Here is a 25939-nt window from a genome sequence, read left to right on the forward strand (position 1 = left end):
GAAATCCTTTGCTTGGTCTCTACTTTTAGGTGGTGTTCCTTTGATTATCCTATCAAGGAAGTGAACTCTTGTGTGGATTTCTGGCTGGATTTTTCAGTCCACCAAACAAAGTCCATTTCCACATTTAGGCTCTTCCATTGGCTCTATCCAAATTAGTGAGGAATGACGCTAACGGTAAGAGATACTATCTCCTATAATTTGTAATGTTTTCTCTTTTGGAGAATAAAGCTACCTTACTTCCAAACATATATCATACTATTATTATAAAGCATGAACTCAATGGACATAGCTACATTTCGATTTCCTCCAACACCCCTCTGTATTCAATCAAGTGGACCTTTGTATTAATAATAAATGATGTCTATAATGGTCAATTAAAATTCTTAAAATTATTTGAATTAATTTAATTCTCAATTTCTCCCCTTCTCATTTTTTCTAAGAAACCACTAACAGTCAAAGGAATATGAAGAATTTTTCTAAGAAACCAAAAAATGTTAATTGAGGAAGAAGAAACTGCATTAAGAACATTTAAAATTCTTGAAATTATTTGAATCAATTTAATTCTCAATTTCTCCCCTTCTCATTTCTCAAATAAACCATTAACAACTAAAGGAATATGTAAAGTTTCTCTCCAAAACTAAGGAAAGAATCATGCATCTAAAAGATAAACTTATTCCAAATTCTAACCTTTAACTATTGTTAACAGGTTCATATATATTCCTCATGTAATTTTCTTTTTTTCCCACTTTTTCTTAATAAAAAGGACCTTTTATCGAAATAAAAAGCTCTTACTATTGTAGATGAAATTTTCTTTTTTATTTGGTGGACTTATCCATTATATTTAACCTTTTCATACTCTAGTATCCAGAATATACGGTAATTATTTAAAATTCTTTTCTGACACATTTGAATCTCTCTCTCTCTCTTTTCTCTCTCTCTCTTTTTCTTTCTATTGGTACATCAAAGATTGAAACTATGGTAAGCATAAAATCTTAATAGTCCATCGTATGGCTTTTGATCAAGCGGAAGCTATCTTCAACCATCCTTTTCTTTGAATTCACATACTGAAGATGACAACAGAAAATATAATCAGTTAAATCTATAAGGGCAGAAAATATAATCATTCTTCATGCATTTTTAAATAAAATTGTTTTGAATTCCAAGCAGTGAAATATGATTAGCAATTCGATAATCTCTAGTAGTTATGAGTCATCCTCATCTAATATTAATCTTCTTCGATTGTCAAAAAGATCATTTTAGTATTATTCTTTTCAAGTTAAATTTCTTGATTGACTGTTCAGCTCAAAGGTTCTTAGACTCTTTCTATCCGAACTGATCAACCTTATGTAGTGATGCTTCTTTCTTTGATTTTCAATTCGTAAATATGGAAATCTGACACTTCATATACTAACCTCAGCCTTCATCTCTTGCTTTGTTGCATGAAATCTTACATACCCAAATTCAGGAATCCTAACTAAGCTCCAGCTACCATTCTGTACAAAAAGATAGAACATAGATGACATCAGCTTGTGTTTACATAAATTGATGGAAAATTTCTTTTGGAAGAAGGAAATCAAACGAAAGAACTGAAAATAGAAATGGAACCCATTAACTTACATTGCTAGTGAAGTCATTTAGTTCAAATCCTGCCATTCCAATAACTACATGAACTGGAGCAGTATAATTTGTAGTATCATATGTATCTATCACGTTGACATCTCTGGCAGGCATGGTCTTGCATTCTTTCTGGTAAACTGCACACATCCTTTCATAGTTATGGACATGGCCCCAGAGAGCTAGGTCTACCTGGTTCATGTTGACAACTTAGTTCGTTTTCGGAATTAATCAGCTGAGTTAGATTTTTTTTTTTTTTTTTTTTTTTTTTAATTTATTGAAAAATTAGAAAACCTTTCTAACCTTGTATTTCATTAGTAATGGCTCTATGGCTGTGACAAACTTCGGAACCGCATTGGGAATTAGTCCTCCTGGTATTGATGTATACATAGGTCGGTGTCTGCAGCAGAAAAATGTCTCACTAGATAATATTTGTTATATCTACTCTGTGAGAGAGAAAGAGAGAGAGAGAGGGTTTACTCGTTTTTACCCAGTGAAAATTAACCAAGGAGTTCTTGACCGGTCAACTGATCTCAGATCCTTTTCTATCCATTGGTACTGTAATGTTTTCCTATTAGAATGTGTTTGGAATGAAATACGTTTTTAAGGAATGATAAAAAATTGTAAGATAGATTATCCATTGCATTACCTGTTCAGAGTTGAGGCTCCAATCATGCTCAGTAGAAATTACAGTGAAATGAACGGGTCCTTGTTCTATGGAGTACCATGGCTTGTCCTTATCAGTTGTGGGCATCTGGAAATATGTCTCATAAACAACTCCACACTCTCCTCCTGAGTCTGGTGTTATGAAAATTGATCCAGAATTTATGTAGTCTCTGAGAAATTGTTATTGTCAAGTTGCAATTGCGATAAATAAGAAGAGATGAACTTAAATAAGGTGAAGAAGATCAAATCAGTACCTCTCATGGTTTCCTATTGCAGTCATGTATGAAACATGAGATGCCAAAGGCACAATTTGGTGAAGGAAATAGTCCCACTCCACTAAGAATCCTGTTGCATAGCTTATGTCTCCAATGTGGAAAATTGAATCAACATTGCCTGAAGCAACTTCTTCGGCCATGGTTTCTGCGACTGATATTGCTCCTGGCTGATCATTTGACAATGTAACCTCAACTAAGAGAATGTATACATGCGCATGACCTTAAATAAAATATTATTTAGCTGCACTTAATAGATCTAAGAGATTTTCCCATGCAACCCCCATCCCCCCCCCCCCCCTAAAAAAAAAAACCAGTTCCAATTCATGATTGGAATTCAAATTCTTCCTCTTTTTTTATTTTTTTTTTTTTTTTTTTTTCCGCTATGATCAAAATACCTCCTATGTGTTAAAATGATTCAAATGCCCCTAACATAAACCCTATTTTCGAAGCACCTTTGACTTTACATCTTATTTTCAAGGTTGAACCACTCATAGAGGTGGGTGAAGGCCATCATTTTCTTCATTGGTTAAGTTGGGCAAGATTATTTAGAAAATCCAATACTTAATCTGTTAACTGAACGTAGAAGCTACTCTTTCTTTTAAAACAAGTGAACGTGAAGACTTTAAATCCAATTATGAAAAGGAATGGATTAGTGTATTGCAAACTTCATAATCCTGTCACGACAAATCAAACAGAATAACAGATACAGAAGTTTGTGAGGCACATTATTTCTTATTTCTGAACCCACTGAGATCTAGTGTCCAAAAACACTCATAATCATTGTCAATCTTACCCCTTTGAGTAACCATAGTAGATCGCACTACTGGTTCTGAAACATATTCACAAAGGAGAAAGTGAATGTAGGTCGACTCGAGGGTCAGTCAACTACCTCTGAAGCTTAAGTTAGATTCACAAAGAACATTGCCTCAAGGTTGATGACTTAGGTCATTTTGTTAGGATGAACAGTAAGCAATGAAGGAGTAAATGTGCATTACCAGATACAGTGGTAAGTAAGGGTTATTTATAGTTGAATTTGATCCTTAGTAATTGTTGGATTGTCTAGCGTGTCCGGATCTTCTTTGGGTTCAAGACCTAGCTAGCAAGGATATGACCATTTTAACAGAGGTCTACTATTGACACTAGATGGCAGTGGGGGTTTATGTGACAGATTCAAGTCTATGCAACCATCAATTCAGCTGGAATGACGTCCTATATAGATATGGGTAAAGTCAATGGATCTCCTGGTAGGTATGGATTGTTATACCTTGAGGCACACAATACCTTCCTGCCTCAGTTGTTTCCAGGGACGAAGATTGACACCTTCGTCTCGCCATGGATATGATTCCTCTCCGACGATCAATTCTCTTGGCTTCTTAGTGTGGCTAATCGAGGTTGGGCTCATTGAGATGCTGGTTTTGGGAGCCTGCCACACACGACTGAAACTTGGGCCTTGGTATGGTTTCTTGATGTCTTCCATGGGTCGATCCTTTGAATCCGATTCGCTTTAGTTCGGTGAAGGGTTTGGTTTGTCTCAGGATCAGTGCCTCAGACAAAGTTGGCATACCACCTTCCAAGGAAAAAGAGGAAGTACGTAGATTTCTCATTGGCCCTTCCAACCTTGGGATGAATCATCTAGAAGATATTGGGTTCAGTGTTTGAGCAAAACCTTTCATGACACCATAACTCTTAAAACGACCCTAAAATTTGGAACCGTCCGTAGAGCTGATTCCGACTAAGTAACGCTCTATCAGCATTGTAAGCTTTCCAAGTCGCTAGAGATCTCGACACAAGTATGGTTGTTTCGAAGGTCTAGATACATTAAGCTATTGAGGTTGATTGTTGATGCTGAAATTCCTCCAGAAATAAGATTACCAAGTACACTAAGGATGGTAAGTCAAAACTAAGCTTTCCAATTTCAGACAAAATTTGTAACATACCTAAAGTTTTCTTTTGGATTTAAGGATAAAATTCAGATTTCTTGACATTTGCATAGAGAAACCCTAAAATCCAAACTCAAGAGCTTCAGAACTATCAAACCCTAAAATCAAGTTTGAACAGTAAGCAAAGGTGGTGGTGGGTAGTTTTCGGCGGTGCCCTTGATTTCCCAGCAGCAATACTTGGTCATAGGAGAAAGGAAGGAAAAATATGGGCAAACGATTTTCCCCTTCACCCACCTGAATGGTTCAACTTTGGAATAGGTTTCGGCTAAGTTTAGGGTGTAAATGTAATTTCACATTATCTTTAAAATTTTATTTTTTGAGGGTAAAATGGTGATCTCCTCTCAGCTGTTAACTGCCCAGGGGTGGTGTTAAGTTTTTTGGACCTCTTTATAAGGTTATAAAAGTTAGGTAGGTGTCATCAGTTTCGATGCAAAGTCGTGGAATACATGTAAAAAACTCTAGATTTAATGGCCTGGATATAATTGTTGGTGAAATCTCTGTAGTTCTGGAAAATAAATTCAGATTATTACCTGAATGTAGTGCTCAATGGAGCCATCAAGTGGGGCTTTTCCCATGTCACCAAAGGCAAGGAATTTGAGTTCTGGTGACCCTGCTGCTGGTGGGGTTTGAAACTGAATTTGATCACTCCAACCGACTGAATCACTGTATTATAGAAATCATCAATATTTTTGCATGTATGTAATGCAGAAGAGCTAAGCATAATTCAAAAATCTTTGTGTATTTCTTGTTCATTGCAAAGACCTTTCTATTGAGCATTTTCATTTTCTGACTTTGATTTGTTTCTTGCTTGTGTTTGTTGCTCAAATACTTGTTGAACATTTGACCACACATGTTCAAGTTTTGGATATAGGCAATGTACGAAAGGCAAAAAGGCGGCATAAATGTGACCATCCCCAGACTCAATAAATGTGGAAAATTTTACGCTTTGAGTACCATTTTTTCAATTCCAACATCAAGAGTCCAGTATTTTCCCTTTTCATTTCTAGTTAAAGAAATCATATCAGGAGAACAAATTTGATACCTTCCATATCTGTATGAATAAGAAGTTGAAGGTTGAAGTCCTGTCATCACAGCAGAATGAATGTAGCCTGGATCATGCCACCCAAAATCCTCGGCTGGGCTCTTCAGTAGAGAACCTAAAAATTTAATTGAGAAAAAAATAAGCAATTCAGTACAATATAATAATAATAATAATAATAATAATAATAATAATAATAATAATAATACTCAAATGTTCCAAGTTGAACATTTAACCTAAAGTTGTTTATGTCATCAATAATCCCTCGGCAGGACATAAATATATGAACATATATCTCCCATGTTGATGTTCGAGAATTTCTTAAGGCCCGACAAAATAGCCCACTAGGCTCACAAGCTTAACAGGATATCTAGTAACAATAAATGACTAAACAATGACCAGTTTTAGGTTAAGGCCCACAAGCTTAAACAAAATATCTAGTAGCAATAAATGACTAAACTGTGAACATTTTTAGATTAACTTTGTAGTAAATACTTGTTAAGGTTATTTTTGGCAATTCACAAAAAACCCTACCCACCATTTTATCAAAGGGCTCTTTTGGCAATGTACATGGACAGATAACAACCCTAGCCAAACCCTTATTTTGAATAGATCATAATCTCCAAAGTTCTACCTTGCCTCAAATTCAGTTGGATCTCTAGAGTTTTGTCTATTCTCAAACACAATTGGATCTCCAAAGTTCTACATCATCACAAATACACAAGGATTTTCGAAAGTTCTACATTATTTTAAACACACAAGGATCTCCAGAGTTCTGTTTTGTCTCAACAACAAAGTTCTACCTTTATCTCAAATACACAAGAATCACTGTCAATGTACTAGACTTGTGATGAAAAATGACTCTAATTTATTTATATGAGCTGTATACAATCACAAAAAATCAAGGATGCACAATCATTGTCTCCATGGATGTATGTTGCATAGTACAACGAAACCACATAAACATTGTCTCACTTTCTCTCACATTACAAGAAAACAGGGCTTTAGAGGCATTTGGCATTTATAAAATATTTTTAGAGGCAATGACAAAAAAATTGTATCTAACATTTTATATTAGCGACAATATTATTAAAGTCACTATTTAAAGATAGCGAAAGACATTAGATTTAGAGTCAAATTCTTTTAAAATGTCCCTAATAATACTTTCCTGGTGTCTTTAGGGCCTGTTTAGTTACATGAATCCAAAGATTTCAAATCTCTAGATTCATGAATCTGAGAATTATACTCATTTGGTTGTAAAAATCTCTAGATTCATGAAATCTAGAGATTCACATTTTTACACTAAAAACGGAAATCTGTAAATTTATGGGTAAGGGGTGAAATCTAGAGATTTCGAAAAAACTATACATTTGCCATTCACAAAAATCATGTTGATCAAATAGGTTTTTTAGGATGAATTCACAAATTTCATTCCTCAACCAAACATCTAATTTTATAAATTATAACTCCATAGATTTGAAATCTCTAGATATTTGAAATCTCCAGACTCATGTAACCAAACAGGCCCTTACTAAATCCCAAGTCTAAATATTACATTTCTATCTAACCAAAAAAGATTATCAAAAAAATAAAATAAAATAGTTTAACCAAAAACAAATAACCTAAAAACCCTAATCTTACCTAATAATGTTTCCAAAACAAGTGACGAGAACCCCCCCAAAAAAAAATTTTAAATAAATAAAACCCCTCTTAATCTTATATCTTTTTTCTTCGCTGAAAGGTCATTTGTATCAAAAGTGAAAAAGAAATACAACAGAAACATAATTTTATTAGTTCAATGAAACCTTGACTCATTGCTACAACATCATTTGCCCCAACTACACCCAAACTCATGGTTCCTCATAGATGTAGAACCCATGCAAACACAGAATAATATATGGTATGTCACAAATGTCAATTAGAATAAAACTTGGACAGCTAGAAGCATCCCATGCATTCCAGCTCCTTCACTATCATTTTCTTCCCGGCACTCTTCAAATACCCCTGATAATCCAATATATACCTACATCAATGAACATGCAAAGACTATCATCAAACAACACCATTTGCAACCGAATGGCATTGTCACTCTTGAGTATCCCTCGCTACACGGGCTGCATCCTCCTGCTGAATATCATCAAGCACTACCATGAGCCTAACCTAACCATGACCAACTTCCCTCTTATGTGACGAATTCACCTTGGTTTTAGAAGTCTTCTTACGTCTCCCTCTCTTTGGACGTCCACAACATCCCTCAATCTGAGAATGAGAAAGCTTAGAACTAGCAGGGACTTCCGACCTCTCCTCAAGCAATGCAATACCCCTGTCCGAGTGGGATTGGGTTCCCAATTCGGAGGGGACTGTAACATAGTCAACCTCCTCTCCTTCCATCAAATTTTTATGGGTCCCATCTCACCCAAATTCAAATTAGAACCAGCTTCCATAAACTTCTCTTCCTCTTCTCCCTCCATTGAATTTTCGTGGATCCCTACTGGCCCACCTCATTTAGATTCAAATTAGATAGTTCGACTTCAGTGCTGCATATTAAATGTGTAGCACTTTGCTGCCAAAGGTCGATATCAAAATCTCAACCATTGGCAGCAAGTGTTGTGCATTAAATGTGCAACATTCAAGTCTCACTCCAAATTAGAATCATCTTCCTTAAACGTCTCTCCTACACTTGATTTTTTGTGGGACCCATGATGGTCCACCCACCTAGAGTCAAATTAGAGTCAGCTTGCTTAACCATGTCATAATCATCTCATCCTCCTCTTCTTCCTTCACTGAAATTCCTTTTGAACTAGGATGCACCTCATCCAACGAGTGAGAGAGGATTGAAGTTTTGATACAAACTCCTCTATGACAAGAATTTCCACCATCCCAAGATTCCTCTTATTTCCCAATTCCTATGCCAAATTTGAATCAGAATTTGAATTTGAATTGAAATGCAATAGCTCCCGATTGGATTTTGGAATTGCAACTGAGAAGGACTCTGTGGCTCTTCCATGGCCGTTTCTCTATTCTTCTCTTTTGTAGACAACTTTTTTCCTTTATATTGCAAACCGAGAATTCGTGCATAGTGTTGAACATGACCGAGCTTTGTTTTCTTGCCCAAAGACACCGCTGACCAATTGTCTTCGCAATCGACAACAAGACCTTCTCATGCCAATATTCCAACAAATTAGGAAAATAAGCCTAGACAAGCTTTGACATAGGTTGAGGGGAATTAATGTTAAAATCAAGACGTCCCCTTTGGAAGCGGATCTAGTTTTCTACCTTCTACCACCCAAGCCGCCAGACCTCAGCCACGTCTCCTTCATTTTTGAATTGAAAAACTATAAATCCACGACCAAGATAGTGAAGAACCATCCCCTGATTAAGTTTCCAGGTTATACGAGCTTGTTTCATGATCACATCCATTGGTAGGCGAAAGTTTGCTTTACCAATTAAAGCAAACCAAAATTGATTTCTTTGCTATTCATACTCCTGTTGAGGGATCACAATTTGGCGATCCGAACCAACTTGCATCGGACTTGGAAGGGAGTGGATTTCAAGCATCATTGAGTTCTCCAGCGCATTCGCATAAGATTGTTTCCCCACTTCTCGTCCATGTCCTCCACCATCTTCCTACATCTCCCTACTTCCAGAGGTTTCAATATTAGGAACACAAACTCCCTTGCAATCCTTGAATTGTTCACACTTCTCTCTCCTCACTCATCTCCTCTGTCAAGGGAGATGCACCCTATTTCCAATGGAAACGAACTAGTTGAGCATATTTGTCTCTTATGATTTGCTCATTGTTTCCACTTCTCATATGGTATTTCTCAAGTGTTGGGGTTCATATTGGTAAGGGTTTTCAATGAAATTAGGTATGTGATAATTTCTTCTTCGATCTAAGTATTGTTTTTTTCTTGGTTCTATTTCCTTACAAAAGTGAGTCGACAGTGGGGAAAATTTTCCCCCTTTTCCTTTCAGCTCTCCCATTCTCTATCTTTAGGTACTTTAAATGTAACGATTAATCTGTAAATTCAGTGTTTAGGTTGAACTTGGGAAGAACCGTTTTGGTTCAAGTCTATGTATATATGCTAAGTGGGTTAAGGTCATTTGTTGGTTCTCATGTATCGAGCTCTGTTTTCTCTCCTCTCTCTCTCTCTCTCATGTGATTGTTGCTTCGTTGGCATTGCTGCTACTGCTACTAGAGATGGAGTTTTTCGGCCATCAAGATACAGTTTCAGGAGAATGGCTACATCAGATTGGTCACTATGATTATCCTTCTCTTGTGTACATGTTTTCCCCAAAATTTGTAAGGTACTATTACCTCTCATTTTGCAATCAGACTCTCTCTTGAGTCCCAAAGACGTAGGCCTAATTTGTCCGAATTCCGTCATCATCTTTGGTGTTTTTTCTTGTCTCTCCTTGCGATTCTTTGAGGGTCATCACTAGTAATCACAACATTTGGCATCAGAGACAGTTTTTGGTGCTCTCTGTGATGAACCCAAATTGGGGGTTTTGCTCTTTGTTTCTCTAATTCAAGGTTTATGATTTTATATGGGAATCTTGGCATGATTATTTATCATCTTGGTCACTAATTGCCCATTAGGGTTTACCATCTTGGTTAATCGAGCTCTGTCAAGTTTAGGCAATCCAATTTGGTATAGTAAGCTAATCAATGCCTATTTATGAGATTAACTTTTATTTGATAATTACAGTTTTAATTAGTTGGTATTTGATTTGCTAGAAATTGTTAACATTCTTGCATTATCTGGCTTCTTGTTGTTAACTGGCATTTACTTTTTGTTATTTGTTGTAATTTGTTAACAATTGTATATGATTTGTTGTTGCTATTAATTGAGCATATTCGGCCAACACTATTTTAGGGTTTAAATTAATTCTGTAATTTCTTAGATTGTTTATGTTATCAGTTATACCTATATTTTTCCTGAGTATTCTAATTTGTAAGAATTGTTGTTGTAAAATTGGATATTAACAAGGGTTTCAATCTGCCTGGGGAGGATTCTCCTCCTAGTGTGTTTACCACATGCTCTAGTAGAGCTGTAGGTCAAGGTGAAAACCCTAGATACCTAGATTTAAGAGTCCCAATAGGGAGCTCTAAGGTGAGAAGTTTGATGGGACTGGGGACTTTGGGATATGGTTAATTCAAGGAAGACCATTCATCAAACATGATGTAAAAGTGATGAGATGAAGAACCAGTGGTAGATCGTCTGTCATTAGGGCATCCAACCCAATCAACATCAGCAAAAGCAATCAAGGAGATCGAAGACCAGTGAACAAAGGAAGACCATGTGCAGGAGTACCATAAAGGTAGCATAGGATACGCTTGACAATTGTCCAATGAACATTAGTGGGGCTATGCATAAACTGCGCCACTTGGATAACAACAAAACTATGTGAAGGCGAGTGTTGGCTAGATACTGGTAAGGCACTCCTTTAGGCAAAGGTAAACCAAAATAGAGACTAAGAGGGGTCCCCAAGGCCATGGGAGTCGGCTAGGCTTAGCTTCATGCACACTGACGTGTCAAAGAAGATCTAGAATATACTTTTATTCAATTTATAGAAACATCAAAGGTACAACAAAGTTTGGTGCCAAGGAAATAGTGGAGATCTCCTAAGTTCTTAAGAGCAGATGCTATGGGTTTTTGATAGATGAAAAAAAACGCATCAGTGTGGGAACAAACAAAGCCAAAAGACACAATAAAAGTAGTCAATTTGTTAAAACATGCACAAGGCGCTTGTTGAGGCCATATAAGGACTTCTACAAGAGTCACATAGGGTTAGGACAAGTGGGGTCAACGAAGCCAGGTGGCTATTGCATATGAATCGTCACTTCTAGGTCACTATAAAGAAACACATTGGAAATGTCCAATTGGCATATAAGCCAATCTTGAGAAATAGGCAAAGGACAACAATGAGGCTAAAAGCATCACCAATGTCAACATAGCTGCCAATGAAACCCCTTGGCAACAAGATGCACTTTGTAGCACGCAATGGTGCCATTAGAACATTGCTTCATCAAAAAAAGCCACTTACACACAATTATGTTTTGTGGGGGTGAGGAGGGAACTTAAGTACATGTGCCATTTGCAATCAAGGCATTGAATTCATCCTACATGGCTTGCCTCCAAAGATGAGATTTGAAAGCTTGAGAGAAGCAGGTAGGAACTTTGGAATCGTCACAAATCACTATTAAATTTAACCAAGTAATAATTTAAGAGAACCAATGCGAGATTGAGTAGTCATCAAATGAGTAGAGGCCTCGCTAAGAGACCAAACCTCAGAACAGAGTTGAACCACTGAATTGGTTTCAGCTAATAAACTAGGTGGAATAACTGAATGGGCTGAACCACCAAACCAAATTCGTCAATGGAGGTTGGGCTAGATAGAGTTCAAGTGGAATTGCCAGGCCGAATAGACTGTGGGCGAAACTGAGGTGTATACGATGCTTCATTGCCGGGCCCAGTGGGCTGTAGGTTGGATTGAGGTCCATATGGTGCGTTTTCACTATGTAGTGTAGGAGGCTTAGCACAATGTTGTGTGAGCTGGGCATCAAACAGGGCACCGGGCTCAGCCTAAGGATCAATAGATCTAGAAATAGGGGATAAGGGTAATCCACTATGAGGAGTTACATTTTGAGAATTTACATATGTAAAGAAAATACAAGTGGGGTTGGGGTAACAATTGGTGGGATACATAAATTGGGTTGGGTGGGGTATGTACTATTGGGGTGGAAAATTTCACAAGTCATTCATTGTTCAATAGGGAGTAGAGAAGCCCCAAGCTTGCTGTAAGGAAAAATAGATTCCTTTCAAACTTGATATTTCTCAAAATGAAGACCTTCCTGGTAAAAAGGATCATAGCAAATGTAACCTTTGTAAGCTACCACATTGCCAAGAAAGACAATGGCGAGATCGGGGCTCATTTGGCTTTTGGAATATGGTCGAAGCCAATGTAACATTAACACCCAAACACTTTTAAAATGTTCAGATCTAGAGAAACATTAAAGAGGGCCTTAAGAGGAGAAACACCACATAGAAAATCCGAGGACAAATGAGTGAACAAATATATTGTTGTATGGAAAGCTATTAACCAGAAAATGGCAGGCAAATGAGCGTGCAACATAGGAGATAAGCCGGATTCTATGATATGCCTATGTTTCCTTTCAACAATAAAATTTTGGGCTTGAGTGTGTGGACAAGAATGTATATGAGAAATGTCAAAAACAACAAGAAGAGAGACCAACATTTGATATTCATCTCCACCATCAGATTGGAAAGAACAAACGGAAAGCTGAAAGTAACTTTCTACTAGTTGTTAAACTTGGTGAATACAGTAAGTAGATCAGACTTTCATTAAAAGGATACAACCAACAGTACATAGAAGTCATGAACAAAAATGACACAGTAATGAAAGTCATCAAAGGAAGTTACAAGGGAAGGCCCCACACGAATCACTATGACTGAGATCCAAAGGTCTACAACTATGTTGAAACAGCAAACAAAAAAGGTAAAACAATGGCTATGTGATCTATAGCAAGCATCATAGTAATTAAAATTAATGTGTTAAATGACTTCAAAGTTTGCCTAGTGCTAGAAATAGCAGGATGTCCTAAGCGACTATGCCATAGAGACAAAGAAGAACAACAACAGCAAAAGGAGTAGTGACATGAAGAGGGATGGCATAGAGACTGTGAAATCCAGCCCAAACCTAGCCCGGGGCACCCTATTTATTTTGGGTGAAGAAAGACTTGTTTAATATTAAACCTTGATGTTAGACCGTAATTTCTGTGTTTTTATCCTTGGAAGCCTTAGGAGGTTATGTCCGACCTTTTCCTTAGTGTAGATCCATGTCCCAAAATGATGGAAGTTGTCCTTGTGGGCCGGGCCCTCTTTATGGAAGACATGGTGTTTGACCCGAAGTGGGGGAAATAGAGACTTGTGGACCCTTTTGATTAATGATTTAGTGTCGGAGCCCAAGCCCTTGGACATTGTCGATGATGCCCCTCACTTGAGAGCATTGTCAGTGTTAGTTTTGAATCTGCAGCCTGAAGAAGGTGAGCTTAATTGGTGGACCTAATGAACTCCCGTGCTCAATCCGAAGATATTTCTGAAAACTATACTTCTTTATTGACTTGTAGGAGAAAACCTCACTCGGTTTGACCCTGTTTAGCTCTCTGAATCCTTGTTCGAAGTTGCTAAACTATGTCTGGCCAATTCTGCTTGCGCATCGAAGAAGATTGAATTAGTTGAAGCACCTAATGAACTCCCGTGCTCGATCAAAAAGTATTTCTGGAAATTAGACTTCTTTATTGACTTGTAGGAGAAAACCCCGCTTGATTTGACCTTGTATAGCCTCTGGAATCCACTCCTGAAGTTGCTGTCATGTCTTGGTCGATTGCTTGGTCGACTGACAGTCAACCAGCCAGTCGACCAAGAGTAATGGAATTCTAATATTCACTAAATCACTTCCCATTTTGCCCCTACCTTTTTGGAACTCGTGAATGAGGACCTAAACTAAGCTTTGGCACTCCAGAGAACGAGGTTGGACACTCTCTTGGGCTTTTCTTGGTGTTTTTGAAGATCTTTGACTCCAATCATTTGTGTTGCACCTTAATCATCAACTCAAAGTATGATTTCTTCTATTCTTCTTCTAATCTATTCATTTTTCTATCAATTGATGATCTCAAAACCATGGCTGAAGTGCTGCAACCTTGCAAACACTTAACCATGAGTTTCCCCCTTTCAATTCCTTGATCCTTCCCCACTCATGCTATGTTATGATTAAAATGAGATTAATTGCACTCCATCACTTTGATTCTATTCAATTTAACCTATTTTGATTCAAATCTGATGTGTAGATGCATGTTAAGCTTAGACTATAATGAAATTAAGATTCTAACTTGATTCTTAACACTCATTGATTGATTCCCATCATCCTTTACAACTTCTATCAATTCCAATTTAATTCTTGTTAAGTATCATATAGAACCTAAGATTTCGATTTGGGCATTTTTTTTATTGAACCGTTGGATCATCATGAAAATTAGTGTGTAGTATCCTCTTACTGTTATAAATATGCCCTCCAAATTTCGTGACGATCGGAGCACCGGAAGGGCAGTTTTGGATCAAGTTTCCATTGCTGCTCTGTGGTTAACAAGTCTTGGTCGACTGCTTGGTCGACTGACAGTCGACCAAGCCAGTCAACCAAGAGATGGTAACACCCCTGTACTTGGCCGAATTGATCCGTTTGACCTCCAATTCGATTGCTTTCTTCTCTGATGTTACTTGTGTGTTGTCTAGAGTACAAACACTGACTTTTGGCTATTCTAAGTGATCTTTGGGATTAGTTTCGACTCGATAAAGGTAAGGATGGTTATCGCCATAAATACGTAGGCTATGTGCTTATGCCTTGATTTTCATAACTTGGTGAACATGGTCTCTTTATTACTTGTGAACATCATAGGACTGTTATACATGCTTTAGAACAATAGTATTGTGATTTCCTATATTCTTGCTACAATGATTAATTATTATTGCCACTTATACTTATGATGAATCATTTCAATATTATGATTGAATTTCTACTATGATGATGTATCAAATGTATGTGAGATGTTGGACTTGAGTATGTGGTTGCTTAGGTATAACTTGGGATTGGGGAGTGTTCTATTGACACTTCTGTCCTTGGGCATCGGAGGGAATAGTATGGGATGTTCTTCGAAGGTGCCCATCGACACTTTCCTGGGTTATTGGATGACATACATAGGATTGTCTAGTTGTATGGCTAGGATTATCCTTGTCATATCAGACCCGAATCAGAAAGGCATTGAGACCGAACGACCCGTGGTAGGGTATGGTTTGATGGGCGCTCAAGACCGGTAACCACCCCGTGAGAGGACATAAACCATATTGTGGATACCTAAAAGGGGCCATTTATTGGTAGGGTTGCAAATAGCTAGACTTGGGCTCACGGCGCCTCAAGACCGGTAACCAACCCGTGAGAGGACGTGAGAGCTTCCCGTTTACTATTTATGGATGACCAATAGGGTTGATGAGTCCGTAATCCGGGATTACGCTGACTCTAGTGTGAAGGATACCGGAAAGGATCGTCGGGGGCGAGGAATGGATGTATCTGGATCTGACATGATATGACTGAGTAGATGACTTGCATTGGGCTAGGCTTTACCTTGACATGCGCCAACAGTTAGACCAAATGGTGATGTGAGAGAGCGGTGACCGAAACCCTAGCCAAGGTTGTCCGGAAGGTTTCAGGACCCAATTCCCACCTGCTTGAGTGATTGAGAACTACCCAAAGAAGTATGGTGCTATGACTTATAGCATGTCTACCTTAGAGACCAACATTCATAGAGTTAGAACCATACTTGCATCATGTGTTTCATATCATATTGCATCATGTTATGGCTTGTATCATATAGCTTATGTTTTATGGAATGACTACCTTGCTGAGTTCTTTTGAACTCACTCCTTTTTGCAACATATTTTGTTAGACTTTTCTGCAGGTACTACTACGACTGTGACAGTCAACACTCTGAAGACCAAGTTGGTGACTCGTACCACACTGGTGGCGGTGAATACGTTGATAAGATTAGAAGTCCGAGACTAATATTTGTCAGGAGCAGATGTAGCCTGGCCTAGTTTCTTATAATTTTTTTATTTAGGAAACATTTTATAAGTTAGAAGAAACTGTAATTTAGTTGTTTACCTTTCCTTTCCCTTCTTTTAAGAACTAGTTGTAACCTGCACCTTATCTCGATCTTTCTTCCGTTGTTATTGTAGAATGGGTTTCTGCCTCATTTCACAATTTGATTAATTATTTTATTAGTATCTTTCCGCACTCTGATGCTCTTTGTGATTCTTCTGAGATTCTTCATTGACTTTTATTATTAAGTTATTTGAAATTTTTGATTTGTTCCTGCTTTTGATTAAATTATTGTGCTAAATGGATATGATCGTTCCTAAACTTGATCTTTTGGGCTGTGGATCACTCCACCGGGTAATCCAGATAGGGTACCCTTAGGGTGGATGTGACTGAGCCCATGGCTACTCTGGCCTCTGTGAAGTACTTGGGATGTCTGTAAATCTTTAATAAGGAAAGAGCCACCACAAAAAACGAAAGAAACATTATTGTTTGAAGAAAATTTTGAAACATACAATAAGTTGAAACTCAACCTGCAACATATAAAATTCTTGGCATATGGAATTTAACTGAACAACCAAGAATTTTGAACAACAGAAGAACCAAAATAAGAAATAGGGACTCCTTGACCATTACCTACAATATGTTCTCATGGCCAGAATATGGTTCACAAATTGCAAGATTGCTTAGATCTATGATTAGATGAGTATTAGAGCCCGAATCAAGTATCCATAAAGATGAGGATGAAAATGAACCAAGAACAACAACGGAGTAAAGCAGCATACCAACATATTCATGGTTAAAATGTTGTTAATATGATGCACACAAATGTCCCTCTTGATTGTATAATTGACAAACAGATCGAAATTCCACAGCCAGAATTTATAGTCTATGAAACAAAGCCAGTCCCTAGTGAACAATTGCAATCAAATGAATTACCAGAACCTTTAGATCGATTTTGGTTAGGTTGCTTTGTTCAATCAAACAAGACAATCCCTCAACAATTGTCATTAAACTTTTGATTACCATAAAAGCATTGGCTACCACAGTTGGAGGAATTGCTAGAAAAATTTCTCAAACTAGATTGAGCACCAGAGTTGGAAACAGTAGATGTGAAGTTAGCAAAGATTACTTATGATGCCAAATGAGCAACAGAGGCACGAAGGTGTAATTCATGAGTAAACAAGAATCCAGAAAGGTTGTTGAAAGTAAGGGAGTTTGATTGAAGATGGATGGAAGTTGAAAAACTGTGGTACTCATCATCGAGACCTCATAAAGTAGCTAATATGAGATCTTCAGTAGGTACCAAACAATTAATTGCATCAACAGCATCTGCGATCTAACGAATCTCCAAAAGATAATCACCAATGGAAGTGCTACTGTGTTGAATCTGAAACAATCGATCCCTAAGATCCAATGTAAGAGATTTGCTAGCAGGTGCATAGAATTCAGCTAGGGTTTCCCAAGCCTGCTTGGATGTTTACGCAGAAACAATGTGAGATAGATTGCTTTCACTAAGGGAAAAAATGATCCAACTCAATATGGGTTGATCTTCCCAATCCCAAAGGTCAGGTGTGAAAGCAGAAGACGTTGATGTGGACAAAGAAGAAATAGATCCATCAATGGAAACTGAATCAGGTGATGGAATTGGATTAGACGATGGACATGGTGTAGATCCATCGACAAAACCGAACAAATTGTGACTTCTAAGAAGAGGAACGAATTGCGCACGCTAGAGCATATAGTTACCAAAGTTCAATTTCAATGGAAATGTTGGATGAGTATTGAGAGTAACAAGAGGAGATGGTGAAGAATGTTAGGATTAGAGTGATCAATTACACACAATCAAATAAAAAACAAGGAAGAAGGAGACACGGATTTGACCCTAGTTCACCTCAATGTGAGGCTACATCCAGTATTAGGTTTTCACTCCCGTGTCCGTTGGCAACACAATGTGAAGCATGAGCCATACTCAACAAATTACTTGCATTCACCATTCAAAACAGGGAGGAAAACTTCAACAATCTCAAATAAAACAAGAAAACGGTGGAAGGATCAAGAAAATGGAAATAAATTTTTGCAAAAATGAAAAGACTCAAAAGAAACTAGACTGATCGATGGGTGTAAACCCATCCGATTTTTTTGAATAAAAGGATCAGACTTGTTACTTTCTATAAAAGCATTGACACTCAATAGGAACCAAGCACTCCGCCTTACAATAACAGTTCTCCCTATTACACCCAAACTCATAGGTTCCTCTATCAATGATAAAGTGAAAAACAATTCCATACAACCAAGACTAGCTAAACTTGAAACTTGGGAGCTCCATTGCATCCCATAGTATAACTCCCTCTGAATATGTTTAGGCCATTCCCCTACAGAGAGGATGTTTGATCATTTGACGTAGTTTTTGCAAAAAAAATCTGAAACTGAATTCGCTTCATGGTAGAAATGTGATATCCTCCAATCAATGCCATTTAAGAAGGGTTTCAACTCACGCCAGGCCTATATAAATATCCATGGAATTTTAGACTCACCCTTTATTGCTCTCATCACCATCAACAAGTGCATCTCAATCTAGTGCTTCTCCACCACCACATCACGGGATGCTTTCAGTCCCTTCATAAGCCCTATAAACTCAACCTCTATGCACGTTGTAACACCCACATACCAACGGAAATAAGACAATACATTGGCATTAGAATCTCAAACTAGACCACCGACTCGTACTTGACTAGGGTTGCCTAAAGAAAATCCATCAATATTTAGCTTAACCTAGCCCTCTGGTGGCCTTCTCCAAACCACCTCTCTAGGGCCATTGCTGGGCCTCACCTACACCATCACTCCTAGCTGAATCATCACCTGTGTATTAGGTCTACTCAACGCCATATTCACCCTATAACTCCCTAACTGCAACCATTTGAGAATTGCCTTAGAGCCCACTCCACCTGATCCTGTAATGACTTAAATTTCCTACTATTGTGCTCCATCCAAGCGTAGCATGTTACAAGAATAAAGCCCCTCATCCACATATCAACCAAGGTTTTGAGGTGACTATTCCTTTTCCACCATTTTCCCAAGTCCACCATGGATTCCATTTGACAACAAAAATATTACATAATTTTTGCCAAAGCTCTTCCACAAAACGACAATGGATAAGTGTTCGATATATTTAGTAGCAGTACCATAGAATACTCACTTGGAGACCAAGGAAACACCATGCCACTGTACAAGAGCATCCATTGGGAGTTTCCCCAACATCATCTTCCACCCATAGATACCACCCATAGATACACTATCTTGGCTGCAACTCCGATACCCATATGGTATTGAACCACTTGACCTTCCATATTTCCTTCTAAGAATAGTCCATGTAGATTTCATAGAAAACTACCCGTCCAACTCGGATTTGCAATGGTACTGATCCATCAAGTTCAAATCCCTCAAGACAATTGATTGACCTGCATTAGTGATAAAACCCAATGTGTGCCATACCAACTTGAAGGAAAATCCCTCTCCCTCTCATGTGAAAAAATTAAGTACTTTATTAGAAATGTTATGAAAAAAGGTACCCCAATTGTGGACTCTCCATTATAGAGTAAGGGCCCAACCACGTGTCCATCCAAAAGTTAACACTCTTCCCATTGCCAATCATCCCTGTACTTGTTCACAAATAATACCCTAGACTTTCCTATGACCGAGAAGAATAGAAGAACGTATTTTGCCTCTTTTCAGTGAACTATCCACAGACAAAGAACGAGCCCTCAAGAAAGAGGAGTCATGTTTAATCTTACACCCTAACCTGCACAAACAAGATAAATATACATCCCACAGTCCCTTAAGACCAAGACCTCCTTCCTCCTTGCGGTGACAAAGGTACATCCATTTAGCCATCACCAATTTACATTGCTCAATTTCCCTGTCCAGACAAAATTTTGCATCCACTGCTTCACCTATGTAAGCACAAAAGACAACCACCAGGTATACGAAAAAATGTGAGTTGGCATACTGGAAATAACTGACTTCACCAACTCCACCATTGTTGCTTGTGAGAGCAAAGGGCCTTTCCAACCTTGTAGACAAGCTTCGATATGATTCATGACTGGTAAAAATGATTCCCTTGTTACTCTTCCAGTACACAGTTCAACTTCCAAATATCTGGTGGGTATCGAAGTGGCCTCTATCTGGTGGGCACCCAGTAAATCGAACTAATAGATACCATGTAGGAATTTGAGATTTTAATAATAATAAAATATGGGTTACATAAGGCATACATTGGTCCACCAAAACAATCTACAAGAAACTTGTATGTGGATATGGAACTCTTCTTTGCACATGTAGCTCAGTCCTAGCCCAAATGGCCCTCTGTGCCTAGAAGGAAAGATTGAACCCTTTCCACTTAGTGGGTTTCTGATCTCTATATTCAGTCCCCTTTGCCTTTTTCTGGGCCCTCCTGAGAATCTTTCTACCAAAAGAAGAAAAATGTATGCTCATGATGCATTTTAGGTATTAAAAACTATTTGACTTGATGATTATGTTAATGATTTTTCACCAGAAAAAAAAAAAAAAAAAAAAAAAAAAAACTCCAACAATTTACTCAAATTATAGGATGATGGAGATTAAAATTATTCGAGAGAAAACAATAGAAAGAGAGAGGGTCATTCAGTGTCAACCCTTGGCATGGATTATGGAAAACCTTGTAACCCCATTGCTCACTATGTTGACCCCTTTTTCTTGCCAACCCATGCTATCATTCTCTTCTACTTTATCTAGATATCCAAAATGACTACTACAAATCTCGTTATGTACATTTACATCACTTCATACAGATTTCACGTTAGCAATGTTAATTGTCTATCTACTTCTAACATTATGCAATAAATCTTAGTAGCTAAATGATACCATTGAGATGAGGGGGTAATAGTTATTTTGATAAATATAGGGTTCTGTCTATAATTTCAATATGGTAGAGGGGATAATAATAACTTGTAGGGATCACAAACTTATCCATTATCAGTATCCATCCCGCTCAAAAAAAAAAATTTATCTATATCAGTTGCAGGTTAGAGATCTAAGAGCATACTTTAGGGTCTACATTGGCTAAATAACAATCAGAGATATTTTTTTGGGGGGGGGGGGAATTGAGGAATGTTTGGGGTAGTTTACGCACACCTCAACTATCTACGTGCTCAAGGAATAGCTTTATATATTATACAAATGGTAGAGCTTCGCCTATAGCCCTAAAGGTATTCAAATTTTTGAGCTCATACTATAAGTTGTTCTTTGCCAACTGAACCAATCTCTTGAGGTTAGAGATTGTAGACTTTACTAACTAACAAATGGGATAAGTATTTCAAAGCTCATTAACTGAACCCATGGCTCATTTCTTTAGATCCTTTTTTATCCCGTACTCTACGTGGGGTGACCCTAATGAAGAGTTTACTGCTCTCTTGAAAAGCAGGACTTGTTCTCTTGTTTCTCCTCTATGCTCTCATAATATTATTGGTTGTAAATGGGGTTTTTCACATCAAGTGACAGGCTGATGGTCCATTAAAAGTTACAAGGCCAAATTAGTTGTTAAAGGTTTTAACCAGCAGAAGGGTGACTTCAATGAAACTTTCAATTTGGTTGGCAAGCCCAATACTATTTGGCTTGTCTTATGTCTTGCAGTGTCTTGTTCTTGGCCCATTTAGCAATTGGATATTCAGAATGCATTCCTTTATGGGTTCTTGAATTAAATTTATTTATATGATGCAACCTTCAGGGTTCATCAATCCTCATTGTCTTGATCATGTATGTATGCTTCATCATTCTCTTTATAGTCTAAAGCAAGTTCCTCATGCGTGGTTTGACAGACTTAGCTCTTTTCTTCTTGAGTATGGTTTTGTTGGATCTAGGGGACTAATAGTTCCTTATTTATTTTCCATGGACCTATTGACACTACGTATATTCATGTTTATATTGACGATATTATCCTGACTAGTAGTTCTGGCTTGACCTAGTTCTTATGTAAGATTGGTTTTATTTTTTTCTCAAGGATTTGGGCCCACTCTACTATTTTCTTAGCATGCCTGTCTCGAGATCCAACGATGGCATTCACCTATCCCACATCAGCACATCAAGGATCTACTTCGAAGGGCAAACATGTTAGACTATAAACTTGTATCTACTCTAGTATCCACTACTCACAAATTGAGTAAATTTGTAGGGGAACTAATGCTTGATCCTACCCTTTATCATAGCGTTGTTGGGTTCTTCAATATGCTACCATGACACAACTAGACAATCAATTTGTTAATAAGGTCTGTTAGATTACGAATTTTCCTATTCTCGATCAATGATCCGTAGTGAAACGGATTTTATGGTATTTAAAAGTTCTTCTCCTAGTACTTTTATTCGCCGTCAATCTCCAGTAACTTTTTCGCCTTTCCGGATGTTGTATGGGTTCGTTGTTATGATGATAACAAATCTACAGGTGGATATGCTATAATTCTAGGTTGCAATCTTATCTCATGGAGTTCCTGCAAGAAGCCCATAGTTGCTCAGTCTAGTTCTGGATCAGAATATAGGGGTTTGTCCAATGCAACAGCTGAGCTCACATGGCTTCAATTTTTGTTAAAGCGGTTACACATTTATTTACCTCAAGCTTTAACTATATGGTGATAATGTTGGTGCCACTTATCTCACTGCAAATCCAGTATTTCATGCTCGTACAAAGATTGTCATGATTGATTTTCACTTTGTTCTGGATACAATTGCAAAATGGGACCTTTACATTTGATATTTATCTACTAAGGACCAACTTATTGATATTTTCACAAAGTTCCTCTACAATCAATGGTTCAGCATCTTATTGTCCAACTTCAAGGTCTCATCTCTATCCTTGAGTTTGAGGTGGTGTGATAAAGATATTTCTAGCAATTCACAAACAATCGTGGCTGAACCCTTATCTCAACATATTATAATCTCTAGAGTTTTGCCTCATCTCAAAACACATTTAGATCTCTAGAGTTTCATCCTATCTCAACAACAAATTTCTACCTTATCTCAAACACACAAGAATCACTATCAATGTAAAACCTCGTACCTGACCTTACTTGTGTAAATAGAATTTTACTAGAGGGCAAGAGTCCTAGACTTGTGATGAACGATGACGTACTCTAACTTATTAATATGAGATTGTATCATAAAGGATGCACAATCATTATCTCTGTGGATGTAGGATGCAAAGTACAACAGAACCACATAAACATTATCTCTCTCTGTCTCTCTCTCTCTCTCTCTAGCCACACAAGGCTTCCAATAATCTTGTGTGAATCTAGATGTAATTAGTACAAGATTTTTAGGCTGCAAATGTCATTCCTAATGCAATAAATAGTGAGACATTTCTTATTTTCTAGAGGGAGTTATATTCAATTTAGTAAAGGAGGTCTTGTCTGCCAACCTATATAGGATTTCTAGTTCTACTCAATTTTCAAAATCACTTCTCCACTTTCGACACACTAGAACTAATCTATCTTAGAGGACTTGAAACCAATGATCTCTTTGTATCTTCAATGTCTTGTAAAGGGTCATTCTCTAGGTCCAAAAGTTTTTATTTAATGAGGAAGTTAGCTAATCAAACTAGTTGGTCATTTTCAAGAAATTTATGAAAATTGCCTATGCATGGAGAGATATTTCAATGCTCAACTATATAAACTCTTTGTTGTGAACGAAATCGACTATGTATTGGACGATATTTGAGTTTGGCCATTGACTTTAAGAGTTATTCTAGTTTTGCTCTTACCCCTCGGACAGATTTCGGAAGGCGAGTGTAGCAACTTTGAATATTCACTTCTATCCTTGACCTCAAAAGAAAAAAAATTCACTTCTACCACCTGCTACATTTTTTAATTTAAGCATAAAACCCAGAAAAAATTGTATGCCGATTTCTCGTCAATATCTACGCCTATTTGTGAAAATCATCCGAGATTTTCTTTTTACTGTTGCCTCTCTAATTCAACTAGCATGAAATGATCACTTTCTCTAAGCAACCAGTATGGCAAGAGGACAATTAATTTTGAGCCAATCATGCGTTATGGAATGCACTGTTTTGATGTAATGGTTTGGGTAAAGAATCCGGAAAACGTGTCTCCCACTTTTTGTTTGTCCAATATATGAGCTTGCGTTTCCCCTAAGAAACGCGTTTTCTAAGTAGGTTTCATATTTGTAAGAGAGAAGATGGCCCATGCCAATTATATCTTACATGAACAAGAACTGAAAGGGGCTAAAAATTCCCCAGAATAAAAAACAAAAAAGAAGTTGCATAATTCCAGAAAAGTAAAGTAAGGAGAATGGAAAAGGAAAGAGATTAGAGACTCACTGCACATATCTTTCTGGGTGAAGGTAGTTACTTCTGATCTTTGGAATTTCCCATCTTCATATTGAACTATTTGGGGTTCTTGGTCTGCACTCACCCATGTTAACCTCATCTGCTCTACAAAGAACCCACATAATTAGACCTTTTCAGTTCACATCTCTGTGGCTATAAACACATATTTGCACATATAAGAACCTCACTTACCGATTCTCCGGTGGAATCTATGCTTGAGAGATGACCATATAATGGAGATTTTGGGTTAGCAAAGCTCAAAGGATTTGATCGTTTTAACAAACAAGGCAGTTCGAGCCCTCCAGTGAAGAGCGCAAACTCTATATCAGTTCTGATGTTAATGACATGAAATGTCACTGAACCCATACATGTTCTCATTGCACATATGCCCTCTTTGTATTCCTTACATTGGTGGTTCTTGCATGTTAGATAATCTGGATCATTGCTCAAGAACTGGGCCTGTTAGTTTCAAAAAATAAAGATCATTAATTCATAACCTTGCAACATATTTGATCTTTAAAATTCTATTGGGTTTACCTTCACAGGATAATGGCATAGAAGGGGGAGTTTGCTTTTATCTCCAGTTTGATAGTAGAATAGTTCACTCAAAAGACAAGCTGTAACACTGTACACAAAAAAGAAAGCTCTGGTAGTGAAAGAAGGGGAGGAAACAAATTAAAAATGGGAGAATTTAAAGGAGTCTTCATTTTTTTGCTAACCTGGAATTAGAGGGTGAGATCATGGCAACCCAATCAAACTGTGCAGGATGCGAAATTCCACTTACGGTAACTGTGACATTTTCACTGTCAGAGAGTCCGAACCCAGCTCCAGAACTGGTAGTGATTTCAAGAAATGGATGCAGATGAGAACAATCAAATATAGATTTTCTGTTCAATAACCTAAACTCTGATATTGCTGTAAAGTCCTGAAATTCTTGTATTGCCGTAAAGTTCTGAAAATTTTGTATTGCCGTGTAGTTCTTAATTTTATCCATGCAAGTCAAAGGTCGAGACAAAGAATAAGAAAAGGGGGAGAAGTAGGAATTATAGAACGAGGGTGAGAGTAGGTTCCAGGAGCCAGATAAGAGAACGAATACAAAGAAAACAGTCCCGAAATTGAAATTCAGAAAAGAGCACATAATTAAAGATGAAGGAGAAGAAGAAGAGAAGGAGAAGAATATTTAGATAGCTAGAGAGCTTGGTTTTGAAATCCTGAATAGTGATTTCCGTTCAAAATATAAGAATGAAGCACGAAACTTGCCACGTTGCTGTTGTTTCTTTGAATCGTTTGAGATACTTTTTCTGGGAATAAGATGTAATTTCTTCTTTCTATGACTTGGTCTTGTCTGGTAGTGGAGAGCTTC

The 25939-nt window shown here is 37.6% G+C and overlaps 1 protein-coding gene across 1 annotated transcript; it reads right to left on the bottom strand.

Moving 5' to 3' along the window:
* Nucleotides 1–916: 916 nt before the first annotated feature.
* LOC149011289 (putative inactive purple acid phosphatase 27) lies at nt 917–25939 on the bottom strand. The gene is made up of 13 exons (XM_089162147.1): nt 25296–25939; nt 25114–25201; nt 24769–25035; nt 24568–24676; nt 5538–5652; nt 5026–5158; nt 2535–2722; nt 2264–2450; nt 2105–2172; nt 1918–2014; nt 1618–1806; nt 1413–1493; nt 917–1064 (listed from the first exon to the last, which is right to left on the bottom strand). The coding sequence occupies exons 1-13, from the start codon at nt 25712–25714 to the stop codon at nt 993–995; spliced, it is 2013 nt and encodes a 670-aa protein (XP_089018273.1). The 5' UTR covers nt 25715–25939; the 3' UTR covers nt 917–992.

Source organism: Hakea prostrata, chromosome 7 (genome assembly GCF_041222555.1).
Source record: "Hakea prostrata isolate BN-2017 chromosome 7, UWA_Hpros_2, whole genome shotgun sequence".
NCBI lineage: Eukaryota > Viridiplantae > Streptophyta > Magnoliopsida > Proteales > Proteaceae > Hakea > Hakea prostrata.